The 23218-nt window shown below is 39.4% G+C and overlaps 1 protein-coding gene across 1 annotated transcript; it reads right to left on the bottom strand.

Annotated features, from left to right (window-relative positions):
- Nucleotides 1–8928: 8928 nt before the first annotated feature.
- Nucleotides 8929–21004, bottom strand: cdh17 (cadherin 17, LI cadherin (liver-intestine)). Its single transcript, XM_044034783.1, has 19 exons — nt 20932–21004; nt 19093–19149; nt 18529–18624; nt 17643–17780; nt 17424–17559; nt 17183–17341; nt 16681–16833; nt 15887–16092; nt 15439–15570; nt 15190–15340; nt 14187–14396; nt 14019–14095; nt 13748–13936; nt 13226–13470; nt 11874–12004; nt 11383–11601; nt 11173–11283; nt 10666–10782; nt 8929–9722 (listed from the first exon to the last, which is right to left on the bottom strand). The coding sequence occupies exons 1-19, from the start codon at nt 20983–20985 to the stop codon at nt 9631–9633; spliced, it is 2673 nt and encodes an 890-aa protein (XP_043890718.1). The 5' UTR covers nt 20986–21004; the 3' UTR covers nt 8929–9630.
- Nucleotides 21005–23218: the final 2214 nt, after the last annotated feature.

The raw sequence follows: 23218 nt of genomic DNA, 5'->3' as shown, positions 1-23218 counted from the left end.
GAGACAAGTTGGAGGAATCATTTAATGCATAGCTCAACAAGAGTTAAAGGAGAGAGAAACTTTAGGGCAAGTCTACAAAAATCAGAGGAGGAACTTCGCCAACACATCTAAGAGATAGCAGTTTCTCATGCAACCAACCAAGACATTGGGATTAAGCATCTTCCTAATGACTCTACAAGCTGCCTAAAATGTGAAATTTGAAAAGAAAGTCATCGGGTAATAGCAGACTACAGACACTTGCTCGCTGAAATAGCTAGTGTATGGTGAGGTGTTAACCCGCTCTATCAAAAATCCCACTTTGGGCAAGCCATAAAGTCCTATCATTTCAACCAGCTGCCAGCTTCGCAAATAAGAGGCAAAAGACCACTTGTGTTTACACGTTTACATGATCACTGTTAACCACAAAGCTCCAGACACCAAGTCAATCCAAGAAACAAATCAAATAACGAAAAATAAATTAAAAAGCTGCAGCTGCTCACTCCTGCTACAAGAGGGTACTTGCACAACAGTATTTAACATGAAGCCAAATTTGGTCTGATTTCTGTCTGAATTCAGCCCACAGAATAAAGGTTTTATTTCAAGTCATTGCATCGAAAGATAAAAAGTTCTAACATCCGGCGCAACTTTCACTTAAATAATCCAAGTTGTCTCACTGCCAGGTTTGTGTCCTCCTAAAGAAAAGAAACGCGCACTAATCCTGCAACCAACAATCTAATTTTTTAAAGAAACTATGCAGGATAGTCCTGCATCCCTAAGGCGAGTAGCGCATAGTTTTGCAGGGGAAGATAACAATCCCCTGCTGGGAGGCCTCCCAACATAACGCGCAAAAAGACTATGAACACAAAAAGGTTCAACTCCTTTAGAGGGAAATAAACTTGGCAGAGTGAGACAAGTCAGCATTAATATTGAATGCGATTTCAGTTAGCAGCTGATAGCAGGGCTTAAAGTTTAAGACTTAAATGATATCAAAAGTGTACCAACAAATGCCATATTTAAACTATATCATAACATTATCCATGGGCTGAGTAACACCTACAATCTAATGTGACTACACTTGCATATAAATCAAAAGTTTAGCTTCATAATCAAATCAGGAACCAGTTATCTTATCAAAGCAATTACCAGTTGAGAATAAATGAACACCTGGTCTAGCTCATCATAATCAATTACTTCATTTTTACAGCACTTTGAAAGAACTTTAGACAAGCTACAGTAAACTTTGACGCATTTACTACATGATTAATCAGCTTCCATGTTTGTCAACAATCCAAGTTGCAACTATGATAACTGACCAAAATTACATTTTTAAATTAAAGCCATTTCAAAATAAGGTACCAAAATTTCCTGCAGCAATCAGACGCCTCAAGACTGATCAACTTTAAAATCATCTATTCAAGTCGAGACTAAAAAAGTGACTGAATCCGACACAGGCCACTGACGGATACCAGACAAGACAGACAGACAGCAAGAGAGACTGACACAGAGACAGACAGACAGAGAAAGACAGCGACACAGGACCGACAGAAAGGCAGAGACACCAGACAGACAGACCAGACACAAGACAGGCGGAGATCAGAAACACGAGACAGACAGAAAGACACACAGGACAGACCAGCGAGAGAGAGACAGACAAGAGAGAGACAGTGACACATGCCACGACGGCAGCCTTGGCATGCGTCAGTGTGTAAATAAAGGCCTTTGCACTCAATAACGCAAAACTTATTGCATAAAATTATTGTAATGCCATGGTGTCAGGCATTGTAAATATTTAGATGTAAATTAACTTATAAATTGAGTGGACACGATTTACCCACAAAGATCATGTGGCAAAGGCCTTTAATACTTACCTGAAGGGTAAACATTTTACCTGTTTTTGAAAGAATTTGAATTTGCTTGTTGTCTAATTGGTGTGCATCTTGCCAGTCTTGCAGCATAAATTATGTTCACCTTCCTGGTCCAAAGGTCAGATAAACGTCAGTCCAAGTCAGTCATCACACACACACACACACACACAAGAGTAGGGAAAACAGATCAGAAATTATAGACTGGCATGAACACCAAGACCAAGTACAGTCATGACACAGTGGCCATGAAGAATTAAGATTCAGGACAGAGAAGGTATAGTAATGGCACAGCGGCCAAGCAAGAAAGAAAGTGCCAACTGCACTTAGCATTTGAAATTTTAATTAAACTAAAACGCGATCTAATTAAGATGGACATGCAGGGATGTCGTTGCTCCTCTTGACTGATGCTAGAAGAAAAGTACAGGTTAGTTCACTTACTGTGCATGGACGCGGGAGGCACCCATGTTTGCCTATGTAAAATGACTACACGCGCAAGCCAGACGTACAATAACACAAGTAGACTACGAAGGCGCGGGCACAGTTAGCGATCATGGCCTACTTGCATTAAGGGACGTAAGGCAATACTGAGGCAATGGCAGGGCTGCCATCTAAAGCCAGGTACTGTAGATCACCAGGATCTATTTTAACGTTCTAGGGCTAATGGTAGATTAATGGCCACGATGGAAAAGAGAAAAAAAAAGGCACAGCGGCCAAGAAGTCTAAGCCTTGTGACAGAGTGTACAAGGCACAACATTCATTTTATTCCTACCATCTAGCTTTAACTGTACACCAACATCCATTTAAACCTCATTTAAGATCTGGTCCTCCAACATCACTATATTTTAGTGCTAAAGAAAACAGTTCAAGTTGATTTTTTCTTTCCCTTTAGAAGTGAGTGAAAGGCACAAGGAGGGCCAGGACAGATCGACACGGCGGCCGGAAGAGCGATGGCCCGCGGCCTGCGTGTGACTTACCGTCTTTAGAAACAGTTGGAAAGAAAAAGTTGTTAAGGGCACAGTGGCAAGGCAAGAAAACGCCTCCATCGACAAAGTACCTTCATTTTCAAAAAACACAATACACTAGTTCTTTTGTTAATTCCCCTACTCTGCAAAAGAAATAAAAAAATATGGACTCACCCTTTGTAGACAGACCTAAAAAGGAAATGTTAGTGCATTATAACTTATCAAGCATCTAAGCCCTTCAAGACACCAAATCTACTTTAATGTGAACTGCTGAACATAATCATATTCTCAGACCATCTTAACTATTCAATCCAGGCATCTCAGTCACACACAACCCCTTCATTCAGAGAGAGAATTTCAAACACTCCATCAGTTACCTCATTCTTTCAAATCACTCGCTCAGCAGTTCCACAAAAATATAACCAACAAGGACCAGATTTCAGACCACCCAATAAAGTGGACAGGAACATACAAAACCAACCTGTGGCAAATGCTCCATGTACAACCCTCAGCTAAACAGATGGAAAGCAGGAGAGTAGAAATAACGTGGCCATGTTGGACAAAGCAGAGAGATGTAGGCACAGCGGCCAAGAAAGAGTGGGGACACGGCGGCCACCCAGAATTAAATCATGACACCTACTCTTTGACAGTCTTCATGAAGATCAATCTGGGGGGAAAAAACAAACAAAAAAAATGTTTGAGTCCAGTCTCCAGCCTTGACAATGTTCAAGTTCATACAGGTGTAAAATAACTAAGTAAGGTGTTCTAGAATGTGTTTGTATGAGTTACAGACATGGTTCACCCAGCCTGAGATATAAAGACTCAGTTTCAGTGAAAACATTGCTGCCAGCAGAAATTCTATTATAACAGTGAAACAAAGAAATTAACATAATCACAAGAGATGTAGAATAAAGTTGATTAAGATTTAAGGAATGCCTTTTAAGTTCAAGTATAGAGATGTCAGTAGCCACACTCTTTAAAAACACAAAAAACTTATATTATACATGGGTGATTAAATTAATATGATATATTGCCATCAGTTAAATACATTATGAAAATCAGCGATAATATTTTCAATGATGTAGTAAATTATCTCTAAAGGTGTCACTCACCTTTTTTTGACAGCATCAGGCTTTTGTATATGGCGGGTCCGACCAGGTCTCCGTGAGCAGAAAGCAGGTTGTTCCTTTAAAAAAAAAAAGTTTGTATTTTAATGACTACATTAAAAGTTTAGAATTATTAAAGACATGTATAACCCTGAATCTGTTTTTAAACATTTAACATAAAAAAACAAAGTCCAGTGAAAAACTCAATAGTAATGACCATGAGTGGATAAGTGAGTTAACATAGCACAGCAGCCATTTTAACTTGTTTTTAGTCTTGTTTTGTCTATTTTGATAATGGATTGGTTTAAGTGTTTGAGTTTGAGATTTTCTTTATTTTGTTGAATGCAAATATTTCCTAATCTCTTTGCTCTATTTAAGCAATCATTGAATCCAAATAATTTAAGAATATAACTGAATTTAAAAACAGTGAACAACATTTAACATTTTATGGACCAAACATGAAAATAAATCACAGGTTAATGAAAATAGAAATTAGTTGTAGCCCCATTTAAACCAATGATTTAACTGCTGTAAACAGACAAAACGGCTGTCAATTCAGATAACTGGCTGACAATGAGGCACAGGTTGAATATTGAGTTAAGGCTAATTTTGAGCTAAGTTTGGGCATATAATTCAGCAAACAGAGTCACCATTAAGATAACTTAAGTTACTCACCATTCTGGACGGGCCATCAACCTGGACCAGGTCGAACACGCCATCCTGGAGGCCGCGTGCACCTTTTCGGCGTCTGACGTCACGCCGTGGTAGTTTTCTTTTTTGTTCTCTCTTCTTTTTTTTTAAAAAGTTCCCTCCTTTTGTGAGGTTTTATGGCGGTTGGTGCATTACTGCCACAAGTTCCTTCCTCCCGGAACAGTTTCAGTAGTTAAGCAGCGACACTTTTTTTCGCGTCTGCGTGAAGATGAGCAGCAGGTGTGTTGTGTGTCACCAATCAATCAGTCTCCGCTTTATGCTTCTCCTTCTTCTTCTTTCCTGAGGTTTTATGGCGGTTGGCAAACAACGATTTGGTGCATTACCGCCACCATCTGGTATGGAGTGTGAATCGAAACGTTGATCTAACTGAACTATTACTTAAAAGTAAAAATAATAAAATAAATCATAATTATATATATATATATACAGATATACATAGGCAAGGCAAGTTTATTTGTATAGCGCCATTCTTACACAAGGCAATTCATAGTGCTTTACAGAAGCAAGTAAATACATTGGAAATTAAAACAAAATCAATTTTTTAAAAAAACAAGTAGCATATAGAAATAAAAACAGTTTAAAACATTGAAAACATAAAAAAAAAATCAAGCAGACAAGATTTTTTCTGCATACTACAAAACAACAATCTATATATGCATACATATACATATACCTATTCATACACACACGCACACACACATCCTATATCCTCCAATCAACTTTGTGGTTTTAAGAAACTGAAGTAATATCTTGCAACACTCACTCCGGTTCTTCCACTATACTACCAACTCCAATTCCTCTTCAATGTCTCTCAACTTTTTAATCATTATTTCTCTCTCCCTTTGGTATTTCTGACATTGTGTTATAAAATGACGAATGGATTCCTTCTGCACACAGTGATCACATCTGTCTGTATTGTGTTTATTGATGAGAAATAATGTGTTGTTCAATCCTGTATGGCCAAATCTGATCTTCGATATTATATTTTCCTCTTTCCTGCTTCTTTCCATGTGCCTAGCCGCTCCCACTTTTCTGTGGATACTGTAAAACCATCTTTAGTTTTTGATGCTGTTCATTTCTGTTTTGCTTAATTGTATTGCTAAATCTATATTATTATGTCCTCTTGCTGCTTTTGCCACCTTGTCTGCTATTACGTTCCCTTTGTGTGCTGGTATCCATAAACATATTACTGTGAGTCCCATCTCATCGGAATTCTATATAATGTTTGTTGTATTTCTATTATGAGGTCTTGTCTGCTTTCAGAATGGCTTGACTATAGGCTTGTGTGTGATGAACTTGAGTTTGAACAGATCATTGTTTTCAGTGGTTGTATTTCTTCCACCCACTGGACTGCTAATAGAATAGCAGTAAGTTGTATACTGATACATTGTCACTTATTCGTTTCCATTTTTTAATTTGAAGTTCTGGTATGAAGACTCCTATTCCCGTTTTTTGGGATAGGTTTTTCTTCTCTAACCATGTAAAATCTATGGTGGCATCTGGAAGTATACATGGTGCTATTGTTGACAGTGGTACTTTTGGGCTAACGCTGTATTGGTCTACTGTGAGCTCTGATGATGTCTGATTGACCATTCAAAGCTTCTTTTGTTTCCTTTCTCCTTTTCCCAACATGGTTTTAATGTGTCTCGTGTTGGATGATACTCATTATGACCCTGGAGTCTGGTCCACTAGTTCAATGAGTTCTGTATCCTTCTTAATTCTAGTGGCATTTCTCCCATTTCTACTTGGAGTGCTGATGTCGGGGTTGTTTTAAAAGCTCCTGTGCATAATCTTAGAGCCTGATACTGTAGTGTATCCAGTTTTTTGAGATGTGTGCTTGCTGCAGATCCATACACCACACAGCCATAATCTAGCACTGATCCTAATAATAGCCCTTAAAGCTTTCCTATCTGCTCCCCATTCCCTACCAACTAAACATCTCATTATATTCAATATCTTCCTACATTTGTCCATTCATTTTAGAATATGTAACTTCCATGTAACTTTCTCATCAAACCATATCCCTAATAGTTTTTCACTCTCTCCAGCTATAGTTTCAGTTTCACTCTATCGTCTATTCTTTTATTTTATTTATTTATTTACACTAGTATAGGCTACTATTCTCTTTCTACAGCCATGTATGGTTCACATTTATTTTAGTCAAGTGAAACTATAACAGGTGGTTGTTTTGGCAGAATGTGATACATAATTATTATTATTTTAGCTGAGTGAGTGAATGCACATTGTGGAAAACTTTTACCCGAATTACATTCCCTGCCTAAATGAAGAGCATCTATAAAGTCCCCAACAGAGGTCCCAATCACACACAGTCAAGACACGGCTTCAAATCACAATAATAGTGTTAATAATCATTGAAAATTAGAACTTGTGGAGTTATGACTTCAGTGCTGATGTTTAGCCACAGGGTGGCGCAGTTATTACATGAAGAGTAGACCTGAGGGCTTTAGTATGAAGGAGGCTCAACATAGCCAGGCTCTGTGTATAGCCGTGTTAATGAGTAAATGGCAAAACTGTTGTGCAAAGCCCCCCAAGTGTATATTAAGACAAAACATTATTTAAATATAAACAACGTCATCTGCAAATTTCAAACTACAGTGTTACTAATAAAGTAACATTATATGGGTGGAAAATATCTGACAAAGATCATCTGAATTCAAACTCTTACACAAGTTTTGTTAAAATGAATTTGTTAATTGTTGACGAATAACCCTGTTCATTTGAATATACAAGCTACTCATAGTAAGCTTACTCACTTTGTTTGTATCATCAACAGTCACAGGGGCAGAGGAAGAAAAGGGAGTTCTACTTTTCCTACGGCTTTAATGTCTCTTTTTGGTCGTCATCACACTGACGTCCTGTTACTGTACAGAACAACTTGTGGGTTAAAGTTACAGTTTACTGGAAATAAAACACCTCCGCATCACTGACACACCTCATTTCCTCTGCAGCACACATGCTTTTTCCAGGACTTGTTGATAAATAAAGAGTGGAATTTATTTACATGATTGTTCCTGGGCTCAAGGCACAGGATGTGCAACAACAACAAAAACCAAGTGATGCTCTGACACACAGCATCACAGCAACTTAAATCTAAATGGTCTCACTTCCTGTTCATTTCTTAATTAAAGTGAATCTTTTCAAGCAGCTGGTTCACGCCTGTACTGAACTTTATTTGTGTTGAGAAGGAAAGTCACCTCATGATTACAGAGGACAGTGAAGTCATCATCATTTCATTAATTTATTTCTAACCATGCAAATACAATTATTTATCATTTGGCTTAATAAGTATGGATTAATTATACCAATGACTATTTCATAATTAGACTCAAATTATGATTCTCTACTGCAACAATGATTATGTATGTGTGTACACGTGCAGTTATAGTACAGTGATTTATCTTTTTAAAGGTTAAGTACATTTTAATACATTCTTTTCATCTCCTTTAACACTAGTTCTTGGTTCACTAGATCATTATTGAATGTGGCCTTCATATCAATATATCATTAGTATTTCTATATTTGGACATGTTTTTTCTCTGTACACATCACATACATGTATGTGAGGTTTGATGTTGTGGAGTGGTTGAATTGTCCATCTCACAGTTTACTATCCTGTCTTTACTCCACCTTCTCTCCTCACTGTGTGTGTTTGTGCGTGTGTTGTGGAAAGTGTTGCTGAGATACAGGTGAAGAGAAAGTACAGACATAAACACTGAAGAGGCTCCATGTTGAGTTTGCCGTTATGAGGCTGTAAGTCAGTGCATGCTTCTGCCTCTGACCAGGTTTTGCTGTTTGGCTCTTGAAATCTGCAACAAACCACTCTGTGACTCATCTCTCTCTCTCGCACACACACACATGCACACGTTACTCACAAACATGGCACATGGACAGAAAGGAGGCATGACCGTGGCAGCACATGTGGAACATGTGGTGTTTTTTGTGCGCGCGTGCGTGTGTCACAGCCTCTTTGCACTAAATAATGGAGTACAATCATTTCAGTCAGTCCATGGTCTTTTCAGAGCAGCAAACAATCTGTGGCCTGTATCCCACTGTCACAGAGATGACTCACAACAACACTCTCTGTAGCAGCACTGCAGGCAGGTGAGGAGAAGGAGGGGCTAGTCAAGGATAGTCAAAAAAATTGGAATAGCTGGGTATTTAAATAAAGACCATGGAGGGGAGGTTGTGTGTGTGAGTATGTCACGTGCACCACCATGTTCTGCCGTGACATGTTCATTCACCCATTCACACACACGCAGCACAAAGATGCTACAAAAGCCAATGTCATTCCCAGTTTGTTTATTAGTACAAACACATTAGTAAATTGCTTATTATTTAAAAACACATCATATAAATGATGATTGTTCATTACACAGACAGTGCTGTGAAGACCGTGGCCGTCAGTTAGTCTGCGTTTAACAGTCGGCTGTTCCATCAAAGCAGGAGAAATTAACCACACGCGCTCTGGGCCAAAAAACAAACTGACTCATGTGAGGTAATGAAACGGCTAATGAAACAACCAAGAGTCTGGGCCTAACGTCTTAATAAATTAAGTCGAGACGGTGCATTAATGTATGATTAGCATGAACCACCTGACAATTTAATTAAGTTTGCACAGCACCTATTAATCAAGCTCTTAACTCTGTCTTAAAAGTAAATAAAATAAAAAATACACAAAAGTAAGTGTGTGTGTGTTTGTGTGTGTGGCATAAACACAAACTCGTTCAGCACCAGTTGTCCTCATGGAGACCAAACCTGGTGTTAATGAGGCAGAACTTTATTTCTGGAAAACTGGTGAAGTTCAGGGCTAAGATTTGACTGATGGTTAGGTCAAGGTTAGGGATAAGCATCAATTGGTCATGGTTAAGGTTAGTGATCGTGCTTTGTTTAGGCTGTCCAAATAAATAGAAGTCAATGCAGGTCCTATAATGTGCAAACCTGTGTGTGTATGTGTGTGTGTGTGTGTGTGTGCACGTGCGCTGGTCTCTATATCATGGGCCTCTGCACCTCAGCTTCACCTTTCTTCTTCTCCTTGTTTGATTTATTAATACGATTGATGACTATGACGAAGGCAAGTACTGTAAAAAAAGACAAAAACAGTCTTGATGTCATTGATGTAACAACTCATAATAGCATCTGACTGCATAATGTAATGGACATGTAACACATTACAGTACAGAACAATAACAACATGGCAACTACATGGTAATTATGTTTGATATAAAGGTCATATATATATATATATATATATATATATATATATACATATACATATGTGAATGCCATTTTATTTTTAATGCAATTTCCAGCTTGGTAATGACAATGGTAATAGTGTGTTAATAAGGAGATAATATTACAATACAATAAAGAAACCAAAATGACTGATCTGAACTCTCTCTGTGTCATCAAAGAGGCCAAAAGCATAATTACTAATAAACTTTAAGGCCACCTGAAAGACTTTATGTGAAGGCAAACCAATTCTCCAAGTCCTTTGCTTTCTTCTACTGTCACGTTGTTGAACGCAGAGCCAATGTAACATGAAGAGTTTTGGTTCAGGGTTATGTGCTATACATCAATGGGCTTTATTTTAGCCTGGGCAGTTATTATTCCCTGTATTTTTACTTATTTATTTATTATTTGACCTTGTTTTTCAGACCAGCTCGGCTCTACATTGTTGCACCCTGCATTGTGTGAACAATATAATGCCATGTACGTTTTCTCCCACATGCCATGTAGTGTTTCCTCCTGCACTCTGGATTTGTGTTTTGGTGAATGGTTGTGTGTGGAGTGGTGCGACTGTGCAAACAGAAATGCCCTACGGGGATAAATAAAGTTATCTGTATGTGTAATACCATGTCATTTCCTTGTAATATTCAGATAATCTCCATTGCTTTTACCAAGATATCACCTGGGGATGACTGTAGTGGTCAAATTTGATAGCATTACCATAACATTACACTCTTACCATATCGTCAGTGTACTATAATGCAAAGTTTTTAAAGATGTAAAACTGAAACTTACTGCAGAATCCCAGAGTTCCAACCAGGATCCCGATGGTGGTTCCCATCCCATATTTGAAGGAATGAACCTCTGGTGCGACGTAGCAGTAACCCAACTCTGTGCAGTTACATACTCTCACTAGAATGTGGAGAAGAGAGAGCAGTCGTGGACTGACTTTAATGGGGATGATTTTCATACATTTCTCCCTCACTGTATCAGCACGAAACTGTGAAGTACAAGTCTGCAATAATCCAGTGCCTCTGCACTTTCCATAGTGAGAAGCATTATGTAAATATCTTTATATTGTTAATATCTTCTCTTCGCTTATATTTTACATTTATTTTAATCTTTCTTTACTGATTATTATATTGATATGTTGTACATTTGAACAGCCATGCATTTTCTCTATACTCTGTGTTAATTACTGAGGTGTTGCACTGGACTGCATCACAGCATCATATTGAAATGTTTGTGGTGGACGAGACATGAAAGAACACGTCACACGCCATTAAGATCAGTAGGACTCACCCTCAAATGACTGTGGGATTCCCATGCCTGCATTGTCTTTAACATCAATGGAGAGTGTGAAGGTTTTATCTTGACTTTGTGTTTTCTTCAGGGTCAGTTTTGCCGTAGAACCTGAATGACAGACAATGGAAGGGTGAAGTCAGTCTTTCTCCCCACTTTGTACTGTATCACAGTCTGTGATTTCACTGGTCACTTGTTATGTTAACATACCATCAATGTTGCGCAGATCCCAGTTGGGTGACTTCCGGGAAAGGGCAAAGGTGAAGGGCTGGGAGAAAGGAGCGCTGTCTCCATCTTTGGCCTTGATGATGATGGATTCAGGCTTTGCTGCACAGATGAAGGCCTGGGTCTCCGTCAGTTTGGGGTAGTTGTCGTTCACATCCAGCAGATTGACAGACATGGCGTGCTCCGACGACATCTCTGGGTTCTCTGTAGAGAGAGACAGTCTGGACTCAAATCTTCTTTGTTTTTAAAGGTTAAATGCCATGTTTTGTCACGTGAATAAATAATCAGTGCAATCATGTACACATCAGAGAGTTTGGATTTTATTTGGACAGACTTTTATCTGTTTTTTTGTGTTTTTTTCTTTCCAGCGTGTAAGAATGTACCCACTAAATGTTGCACACTGGCCTTTCTGTCTTGTGTGGTGTGTATAAAATTGAGAAGCAGCTACATGTAGGTGCATGTCTGTATTATCTCACCTTTCTCAAATGCAGTCACAGTGATTTCAATGTTCTCCAGGCTCTCTCTATCAAGGTTCTCCTTGGTCTTGATCTGTCCTGTGGCAGCATCGATCTCCAGCCAGCCACGAGTGTCACCGTCAATCTTAAAACTACACAACGCACGACAGCAATTTACACACAAAGCAGTGCAAACCTGGGTAAATGACAGAATAACCAATAGTCTGTTTGCAACAAGTCACAAGCTATGTGTGTGGGGTGTTTGTGTTCTCTCTCTACTTTCATCAGAACATCTAGTTTTGTGTCCGGCTCATCAAGTACAGAAGAACATAGACACATTGTCTCTCGTCTATTTAGGATGGCTTTAAGTCTTCAGGTTTTACAGCATGTGGTCATTTTTATCTGTTACCGCCAAGAAAATACACTAATAATATAATAAATAATATGTACATAAAACTTAAAAATACATTTTAAAGTAAGGGTTCACCCTTAGTAAGATGGATGGAACTGATAAAATTTATGTTACAGCAACACAGTGCATATTTTATTAACTCAAAACAAAGGACCTATTGCATTTATTCCTTTATTTTTCTACAACGTATCATTATTATTATTGTTATTATTATTATTACCTATTTTAAAAAAGACTGAAAAAGTGACCCAGGTTAGGGATAATGGTTGCAATCTTCACCTACAAAACTGTACGGCCCTTCAAGAAGTTATCTGTCTTACCTCAACCATTGCCAACGCTGTTATTTTTTCATGTTTTCATAACTCCTATGCACTAATTCTGTTTTTGGAATTTTGATTACTTTGCAGGATTCTCACATACACTGTTTGCACATTATCAGGAAACCATGTCACATTATTTAACATTTATAAAAAAACATTATTTTGTACAGTCAGCTGTCTAAATGCATACAGTATTGCTACACTGCATAATAAATGCAATGTAAACAAGAGAACAGTCACAAAACCAGGAAATATGTGATAACATATTGCTCATTGCATCCATCTAATAAAATTACATTTTGTTACATTAAGTTTCCTTAAATAGAGAATTGTAGAAATGTTTCCAGAGAAATCTCCACTTGAAGGGTCATGGAGCCCCATGATTTCTCCTAACCCTGCACCTCAAAGAGAAAAGAGACATCCCTTCACCTACACATGACCCTGCAAGCTGAGGTGGAGAAATGGGATTGAACCTGAGTTATCTTTATTTTAATAAAAGAACATGTCATCCATTACAGCTGTTAAACAACCACAGAGAACAGGAACACAGAGGGCCAGTCATGAGTCAAGCCTCATAACACAGCTGTTTAACTAAAAGCAGTTGTAAATGGGATGCTCAGCAGCTGGTGGCGGGTGTTTACCTGATCTCTTTGCCCTCCGGGTCCGTTGCCTCCACAGTGAGCAGCACTGAACCCTTGGTGATGTCTTCAGGCACAGTCACATCCCAGACGTCCCCGCTAAACTGCGGGGGCTCGTCCACGTCAGTGACGGACACAGTGACGGAGGTGGAGGACTGGGGGCCATACTCCAGACCTTTCATCAGTGGCTCTGGGTTACGAGCATCAATCTGGAGCTTGTAGGTTGCGGAGGACTCGAAGTCCAGAGGCTGTTGGGTCAAACACAAGCTGGTTATGAGAAGCAGAAGGTGACAGCAGAGTCAGTCAAGATTAATTGAATTAAATTAAATTCAATTTTAACTTTATAATATGGTAATTATGAATTTTGATTCATAAACATCATTATGTGAATGTATGATATAGATTACCAAGTAACTGCCTGGATATTACTTTGAAAATAACATAGTATTACTGTAATATTATCCCCTTATTACCAAGCTGGAAACTGTATTTGTGTGGGTGTTGTAGGGGATGGTGATGCTGCACCTTTGCTATGATCAGGTGACCAACTCCTTTCCCGTCCGTCTCCACAGCAAAAACCTCATCATCGTCACCGGCAGAGATGTGGTACTCAATAAGGGAGCTGCCGCTGTCGGGGTCGTCAGCATCTGTGGCTCTGATTGTCACCACCGTGTGTCCAACTGGGGTGTCCTCTGCCAGAGTGTGGCTGCCATACTGAGCACAAGGCACACGTCATGGCAGAAACACAAAGACAATCAGCCAGAACAGCAATAAAGAGACATGTTAAAATACTCACATCAGTCTCCTCAAACAGTGGCATTTCATTGTTGACATCGATGACCTTGATGACAACTTTACAGGTTACACTGAAACCTGTGACAGATTTAAAAAAAAAAAAAGGGTTTAGAGTCCTCCAGGTCTAACTTACCTACACAGAGCCTAACATCATAGTATTGCGTGTTACCTGGATCGTTGACTTGGACATCCAGGTGATAGACCTGCTGTTCTTTTCTCTGCAGCGTGCGTAAAGCCTGGATTTTTCCAGAGGCAGCATCGATGGAGAAAATACTGGATTCAGAAGGTGGACTCAGAGACGTAATGGTGTAAATCAGCTGAGAATTCAGTGTCCCGGCTTTATCGTTGTCATGGACCAACAGCTGTCCTATCAGGCTGCCTGCAACCACAACAACCACAACTTACAGGAGCCATATGTAGTAAATGTATTATATGAAGACATTAAATGACCATGAAGTGTCATCAGAGATTAAGGAAACATGTTAACTGAAATACTAGTTTGTTGCATCACCAGCACAGTAACACAGACAGTAGTACTGAAACACACTGGACGCCAGCAGTGTCAAAACATTATCAAATCTAAAAAGCCTCACAACCTCTCTCAAAAATGTCTCGAGGACTAGAGGAGGGGGAAAAACAAGGGTCTGCAGTGGAGATGCATAAAAATATAGCTGGAAAAGGAGAGGAAGTTGATGATGGAATGAGGCAGACATGATGGTGTGGACACTTTCCTGCCGGACAGGGAAGCACAACACGGAAAAGAGAGCGCGCTCTCTCTCTCTCTTTCATGCACTTATTTGGTGGATATTTAATGCATATAAATGTTTTTTGTGTCGTCTGTTATTGTCGTCTTCTTTCATCGTGTGATCACTGCTGCTCTGACGCAGACATAATCAGGGTTTTTAAAAACAAAACAGACAGTGGGACAGTTCTGTTCTTGGGTATGAAGGTGCACAAATAAACTGTAACACTGAGTGTAAGTGAATCTCTGTACATGCATGTGGCAACCAAGCCATGTCAAAAGCCACTGTACATATATATATGTATATACTGTATATATATATATACATATAGTAATTAGAGTTTCTTTTCTGCATGTGATTTGAACATTTAAAAGGATGCTACACCCCATCACGTTTCCTTTTTTGTTGTTTATCGTACATATTTCTTACCTACAGGCTCATTCTCCTGCACCTCAAACACACTCTCCTCATTTTCACACTGTGGTGCATTGTCGTTCACATCTTCCACGGAGACGTGAATCTCCATGGGTGGATCTACCTCCATGTTATTGATATCCTTTGCGAACACCACCAGATTGTACTGAAAATAAAACCAGCAGCAGCAGCTCAGGAATAATCCTTATAAGTTAATCTCTATTTCAGAGGTTTATTTTAGCAAAGTGAGCAAGTGTCACGTACCATGTCCTTGTCTTCTCTGTCCAGAGCCTCTGTCAGGAATATTTTTCCATCTTCTGTGATCTGGAAGGGGAATTTCAGCTCTCGTTCTTTTTGCACTAAGCTGTAGATTGCTTCAGGGTCATTGGACTGAACCTGCATCCAGAGAGAGATGAGAAGCCCACAATGAGGTGGTTGATTAAAGGATAGAGGTATTACATATTAAAAGGGTATTTTAGGTTTTAAGTGAGGTCCTATGACGTACTGACACAAGATTCAGTTAGATGTGCCAGGTAAAAGTGGATAGCATCTGTTTCTATCCCTTTTCTCTCCTGTTTTTTTGGATGTTTTGTTCTGTCCATGCTGGCAGCTACTGTATGTTACAAAGTCAGTGTTGATAATGTGCCAATACCTCATACAAACACACTGAACTACCCCTTTAGGTGTTTGAACATGATTTATACCAACCCACCTCTGCGATCTTCAGAGGATAAGTCACATCCAGGTTCTCTGTTATAGATATGGGTCCGGGGTTGACCCACAGGTTTGGCTGCACAATGATGTGAACTCTGGTGTTTCCACTCAGTGCCGACTCCGACGCTCCTCCCAGGTCCTGCACGCGCACAAACAGGGTGTAGTCCGGGTCGTTTAGGGGGTCCATGCTCCTCCTCCTCACCTCTGTCGCCACAGAGAAGGAAGAAGGTTGCAATTGGAAGCATTAGCACAGGACACAAAAACAACAAGCACTTTTTAATGGATCTTTAATTTCAGAGAGCTGAGTCACGTGGATTTGGCTTAACTACTTTTCTCAGCTGACCTCATCTTACTCAACACCCCAATCAATCACACCCCCAGCACTAATCGCCAGACAGTTCCTTTTTCATTACAGTCTGTTTTTATCAGTCACTCAATGGCCTTTAATACCCCTCAAAAAGTATATCTATTAAGATACCACACAGCAGAAAGGTTGCTCTGGAGTTGAAAACATGTGCACTATAAATATAAATCTTCCAATTATAATCTCCACTGAGGAGGCTATGTTTTTGCTGGCGTTTATTGGTTTGTTTATCTGTCTGTGAGAAGCATGACTCAAAAAAAGCCCAGATTAAAGTCCAAGGAAGAATTGATTTCATTTTGGTGGCGATTTGGAAAGAGAGTGAGAGTATTGACACTGTGGGAGATTGAGCGACCCATTAAAAGTTTCCTAAAGAAATCAAAGAGAATCCTAGTAGTATTAATAAGTATACACTAGGTAGTCAGACAGACCTGCTCTCTCCACACAGGTGAAAAAAGGGTTTTCTTCATAAGGAGTCTTCGGCCCGGGACAGTATTCGTTAAACTTTGTCTTCAGTGCGTCAAGGCTCCGATCTTCTCCCCTGCTGTAGTGAATGCTCTCTCTGGCCTTTAGCATCTTTGCCCCTGTTCAAAGACACACATCATTATTTCCACAAACATCATTCTGCACACATTCTATTCTCCCTCTGTAGACTTTGCCTTTCAGTGCACAGCTGTGAGGATGAATGTCTCCACATTCACTCACATGTATCACTCTCACTCAAAGTAATCATTGATCGACATCACGCGACACATTAGGCAATCTGCCTTCAGCCCGTGTTAATCTTGAGCACACAAGATGAGCTGTTTAATCTGGATTTAGAGTGTCACTATATAGTCAGATTACAGGCAGAGCTGGACAGATTATATATTTTCCCAAGTTCTGTGTCTGGATTCATGCATGTGTGTGTGTGTGTGTGTGTGTGTGTGTCACCTTCTTCTGTGGTGGAGATCTCTCCAGTGTTGGGGTTGATCTGGAACAGGATGATGTTTTTCGTGTTGGGGAACTGGTTGACCAGGCTGTATGTCAGGTGAGCATTAGTAGTCTCGGGGTCGTCCAGATCCGATGCAAACACACGGGTAAATGGAACACCTGGATTAACAGATGGAATGGATTTGAAGGTTTATTGGATTTTGAAATGTATTTAAGTATTTATACACACACACACACAAACCTGCTGCACTGTTTTCTCTAATAAGCGCTGTGTAGTAAGTCTGGTTGAAGCTCGGAGCATTGTTGTTGATGTCTAAAACATTGATGGTCACAAAAATTGGCCCGTCCACAACTTGGTCCCCGGCCAATGCCTCCACCTGGTCACATAAATGCAAGAGTCATTGGTGGCAGCAATCATGTCCAGTGTGTTTATGTGCAAGAAGACAGAAAACCACATTACCTTGATGATGTAATGGTCTTCTTTGGACCAGTCCAGAGGCTTCTCCAGGTACAGCCACCCATCCGTTGACATTTTAATGACATCCTTTTCTTCTCCACTCAGCCTGAAATTATTTACATCTGGATGGGTCATTTGAAACTGTGAAGATGAGAGGGAGAAGAAAACATTTTACATTTTTTTTGTGAAGCACTTTTTAAACCATTTGCTTTTGTTAGAAGATTAAGAATCAGTTACGAATAACTCACAAAATATGTAGTAGTATATTCATGCGACATGAAATCCAAACTACACACTAGTTTTGAAAAACGCTTTGTCTAACGTGTTCAGTCGTCATTTGAAAAATTATAACCTATGTCGCAAGTCATACATCCCTCCTTAAACGATCATGAAGGCAAAGAAACAACTGAAAATCTGCCAATGAGTATTTCTGCCATTGTTGTTAAAAAAATAAATTTACTCAAAGTTAGGGCATACTATCTGAAAATAATAACAAACTAATTCAAGATAATGGGAATAATTTAATAAAAATATTGATTTACTATGTACAAAAATGACTACAAATGCATGCAATAACAACAGTACTTAGAGTATTCGCTAAGTACTATTATTTTTTGTCGTTTATCTTGTTTTCATTTGTTTTTGTTTCTTGCACATTTAATAGTATTTAATAATCTATATCTCCTTACCTTATCTCTACTTTTCTACCTTGTTGTGATTGTTGGCTGCTGTAACACTGCAAATTTCCCCATGTGGGACAAATAATGGATTATCTTATCTTATCTTATCTTATTTGGAGAATGTGGAGTTCGTAAAAAAAAAATAATATATATTTTTTGTAAAAAAACAAAACAAACAAACAAAAGAATTCCATTTGCATTTGTTGTACCTGGTGCATGGGATATGGCACCGGTGTTCCCTCTGGCACATCGAGCATCGTGTCCTCAAACGGGCCCTTCTTCTCCTCCAGATCCTTCCCACCAGCCTATCACAGCACAGAAGCAAAGGTCAAAGATCACTGAATACAGCAAAGAGAAAAGGGAACTCCTCTCACTGACACCCACTTTTCTCGTTTTTTGTTTTTTTTTTGCTGTGGTCAGGTTTTAAAGGGGTAGTTATTTATTGAACCACATTTACTGGACAAGTGGAGACATTCCTATATTCTGCTGAGGGACACAAGAGCAAAGTCTACAGACCCACACTCAGTTTAACAAAACTTGTCACTTTGGTTTAGCATTTTAAATTAGTGACCAAATAGAATTTGTTTTTGTTTTTAAAAATTTTTATTGAACACAATTCAATTCTCAAACCCCGCCCAGAACTGAAATATGAATACGATCACAGCATGAATCCACACAAACTGTTTCACAGACCTTTTAGCAGGTTCATGCATCTGAGCATTAATACAAATGTGCATGGAAGGGCTGCAGTGGCAGTTGGCAGTGCTACTTACAATGCTGAGCAGGAGGGGGAGCAACAACAGATGCACCATGGATGTCATGATCACAGCCTGGGAAGGCGGAGAAAAAGGAGGACAACGAGGAAATATGGAGGATGTGAAAAGGAGGAAGGCAGAAAGGCGACATGAAGAGGAGGGTGTAAATCAGAAACATTTACATAATACAAATATACATAACGCAGGGAAACAACATGTCTGGTGTTTTTGAAGAAACTTTACACATGGAAGAAAAGCCGTCCTCTCCTATTCAGAGTTAACACACGTGTGCTATCTACTCTCTGTCCTCATACTTTGAGCCCAATGTGAACTTTAAGTACACGCCCACATGACCAGGTGAACCCTCCACCTGAGTGGACTGGGGAAACTGAAGTGTCAGAGATTACACTCAGAGAGTACAATCCCACACTGAGAGAGGATCTTTACTTAAACGTATTCCAGTGGGTGTGAATATGACCCATGAGCCCAAAGGTTAGTCTAGTCGAAGGAATTTAAAGTGAACGTGCATATGTGTGTGTGTGTGTATTAATACTTGTATATATATCTTTAGATTAGATTAGAATTGATCTTATTTATGGGTTAGGGCATTTAGTTGTGATGGTTTAGATTGGGGTTAGGAATGTCTTTGTGTGTCCTTACGAAGACAGCTGTACCAGAATATGGGTGTGTCCATGCTTGTATGGATATCTTTGTGAGGAACAAAAAACAAAACTTAAAAACCACAGGCTGCAGGGACATTTGCAAAAGTGAGGACATTTTAGTTGGTCTTCATGTTCCGTCTCATCCTAAAATGGCCGTTTAGTTTCAGAATTGGTTTTAGGGTTAGGATTAGGTTTAGATTTAGGGACTAGGAAATACATAAAATCTGCAAGTGTCCTCCTAAGAATGCTGTACAAGAATGTATGTCTGTGTGTAGATATTTTTTTTTTGTCACACACACACACATATACATAAATATCTTTACTGTAGAGCGTACTGTAAGAATTATCTTCAACAGAAAAAGACTGATATTCATTAATATCTGACAAGATCAACACAGTTTACGTAAAATAATCAAATGTAACATGGATATGAGGAACACATACACGTTTGACATGAGAGAGAGGGCTGAAGTCAGACGGGAGAGTGAAGGTGACATTGAGTTGAAGGTAATGACCTTTTTGTTGCACAGCACACGACCTGACACTTAATCTCACCGCCTGACACTCCCTCTGAGCAGAACTCCAACGTTTGGAGACTTTTTCCCACTAACATTTGTCAGTATTTTAGTTTTAGAAAACCACTACGTTAGCTGAAAGACATACAGTTAACGAGGACAACGTGTCGGCAAGTAACTGACGTCAACTTACGATGAAATAACTGGCATCCAATATGGAAAATATTTTGTATATTGAATAATTTGCAGTTTGTCCAAGAAAGGATTGATGGAGGTGTATGATAGAATAATATGGGCCACGCAGGCCCTCTCTTTCCCAACTGCCAACTTTCAGTTTTGATTTCAGCTCCTCTTCAATCAAATCTAGTGTCCTAGTAATTTTCCACTAGTGTCTGGCGACAAGAAGAGCCTAAAAAGTGGCTAAAATGTCAACCAGTGGTTGATTGTCAGACATGCTGACACTGGGCCAACAAATGATCTTGCCAAAGTCAAATCAAGATCACAAGTTGTTTTTTCAAAAAAAGCCTTGAACATCCAACATATCAGATTCAGCCTGTGAGGATCAGCATATTCAGTCCAGTTTGTGTCCCACTCTCAAACAAAACAAACACAAATGAAATCTCCAAATACCTAAAAAAAAAATCCAAGACAGAGAGCCAAGAGAGAGCGTGTCGACTTACCTTCCCGGGGAGATCAAGTAGGTGACTCCACAGAGTGATGACTGAACAGCACATCCTGTTTGTCAAACGTTAACCCAGAGCTAACCAGGTATGTTTTATTGTATCTAATGATTGTCTAATCACCCTGCCTTCACGTTGTTTACCCAATGGGTGAGAAGGAGACAGGAAGAATTAGTCTGTGGTACATACAGTATCATAAAAGACAAATCCATTATTACTCATTTCCAATGAATGATTTTAACACAATTCTTCAGATACTATTTAATAACTGACCTCTGATTTTATGTTTTATCTGTTTCGGGCAGGGGGAAGATCACAGTATCAAAGGAGATGTGCTTTCTTTTGACTGCACGTGTGTTTGAATTAAGGAACAAGTATAGAACATTTTAAACAAAAAGTATTCAAAAAAATAATAATAGCATATTTCTCTGCAAATTTGTTGCTCGGCATCTAAGCTTCGAATTTTGGTTTAGACTTTGACCTCTGCACCTAAGCAGTGCTTCCTGGCAGATTTTCCATTAGTTGCTGGGTGTGATAAGGAGCCCAGTGTGTGTGTGTGAGTGTGTGTGTAGACAATAGCAGATCACACAGACAATTCATTGCCTCATAATAATGCAAAGCTATGGGGGGTGTCATATAGGTGAGTCATCAGGTCAAAGCATACACACATGAAAATAAGCGGCTGCTTAAGTTCCAGCTCATGACCTTGGTTTTTGATCAACTTTGTCACCTTTAAAGAAATGTAAAAGAATAATTCTTAGCATAATCAGAAAGTGTCATTTGTCTTTATAGGACAGGACAGTGAAGCATGACAGAGTGAACACATGCAGCAAAGAACCATGGGTGGAATCGAACCTGGACCACTGCAAATGGGTCCTTTGCCCTACAGGGCACCAGCTCTACCAACTGAGTCATCTGGCGTCACCAGAAATGTATCCTTACACTTGTTTGAAATGTGTTTACTAAACAACACTCAATCCTTAGTCTACACACACGCTGCTGCTCCATTTGGATTTATTTTAAAGATAAAACATGCATCAAAGTGTGGCATCATGTAAGTTACTATGGGTCTTACATTAGTGTGTCACATTTCCCTTGATCATCTTAAAGATGTCTCTATACTACGTTGAATGAAGTTCACCTGTGGTGAGTCCAATTCATCGGACATGATTTTGAGGAACACACATGCCCGTATAAGGACATTCACCTAATTGATCCATTTCATTGAAGGTTCCCATGAACACAGTGACTCTCCATTAGAGGAAAAAGTTTGGAACTCTTCCAAGAACTTGGTGCCAGGACAAAGTGAGCAATCACAGGAAAAAGTCCTTGGTGAAGACTAGTCACAAAGAATGTGAAGGTCACACTGGCTGAGCTCCTCCTTTGTGAAAACTGGCAAAACTTATGACTTTTGTTACATACTATTATGAAGTGAGGTGTCAAAGCAATAGACTGCTTAGAAACGGGACAGTAAATCTGAGACTGAAGAGAAACAGGCTGTGAATGAGTCACTGTTTCACAGGATCGCTATTTAACCAGAGCCTGTGACTGCAGCGCTGACTAGTCAGCGAATTAAGCTGTTCATTCTGAGGGAAGTGACTCCACGGTGTAAAGCATGAGTCCATACATGAACACACAACGTACAGGCTGCAGGCAGAGAGAGAGCAGAGAGAATCTCTGTCCAACAAAGACCATCTGCATAACGCTCACCAACAAACACACACCAACTCCCTCGGCTGCTCTGAATATTACCTTGGCAACACATTTTCTTCTTTTTGGCCACTTTTCCATTGAATATTTGTTTGGTGTCACACTGTCTCTCACACAGTTGTACTGCTACTCTTGTAAGAATACTGCAGTGACTTTCAATTATTTGGACAGACTAACCTCAACCAGTTGATGTCTATCCCTAACCTTAATGTAAACACAAAGGGTGGAGGTTAAGATAAGGGAAAGAAGACGAGGCAACTACCTTACAGACGCCACTGACCGTGAAACGCCAAGAACAATAAGAACCTAAACACATTTCTCATATTACCTCTAACCTTTAACTGGATCCACAGAAAGTAGGTTCCTCAAGGTCAGTGTTTATACCAGATGTCCCAGAAAGGCAGTGAAACTAGTTTACACAAAGAGGACTCATTTAGTTTGCAGTGTTAATGTCACCACATGACTCATCTTCTATCAGATCAGTTGTTCTGTACTTCATTTCTGTTTATATGAGTGTGTCCTCTTTTGTGTCAAAGCTGAGTCATCCATGGTTATATCTCATTAATGAGTTTTTCAG

The sequence above is a fragment of the Solea senegalensis genome, linkage group LG9, assembly GCF_019176455.1.
Source record: "Solea senegalensis isolate Sse05_10M linkage group LG9, IFAPA_SoseM_1, whole genome shotgun sequence".
NCBI lineage: Eukaryota > Metazoa > Chordata > Actinopteri > Pleuronectiformes > Soleidae > Solea > Solea senegalensis.
This window is presented reverse-complemented; position numbering and strand designations above follow the sequence as displayed.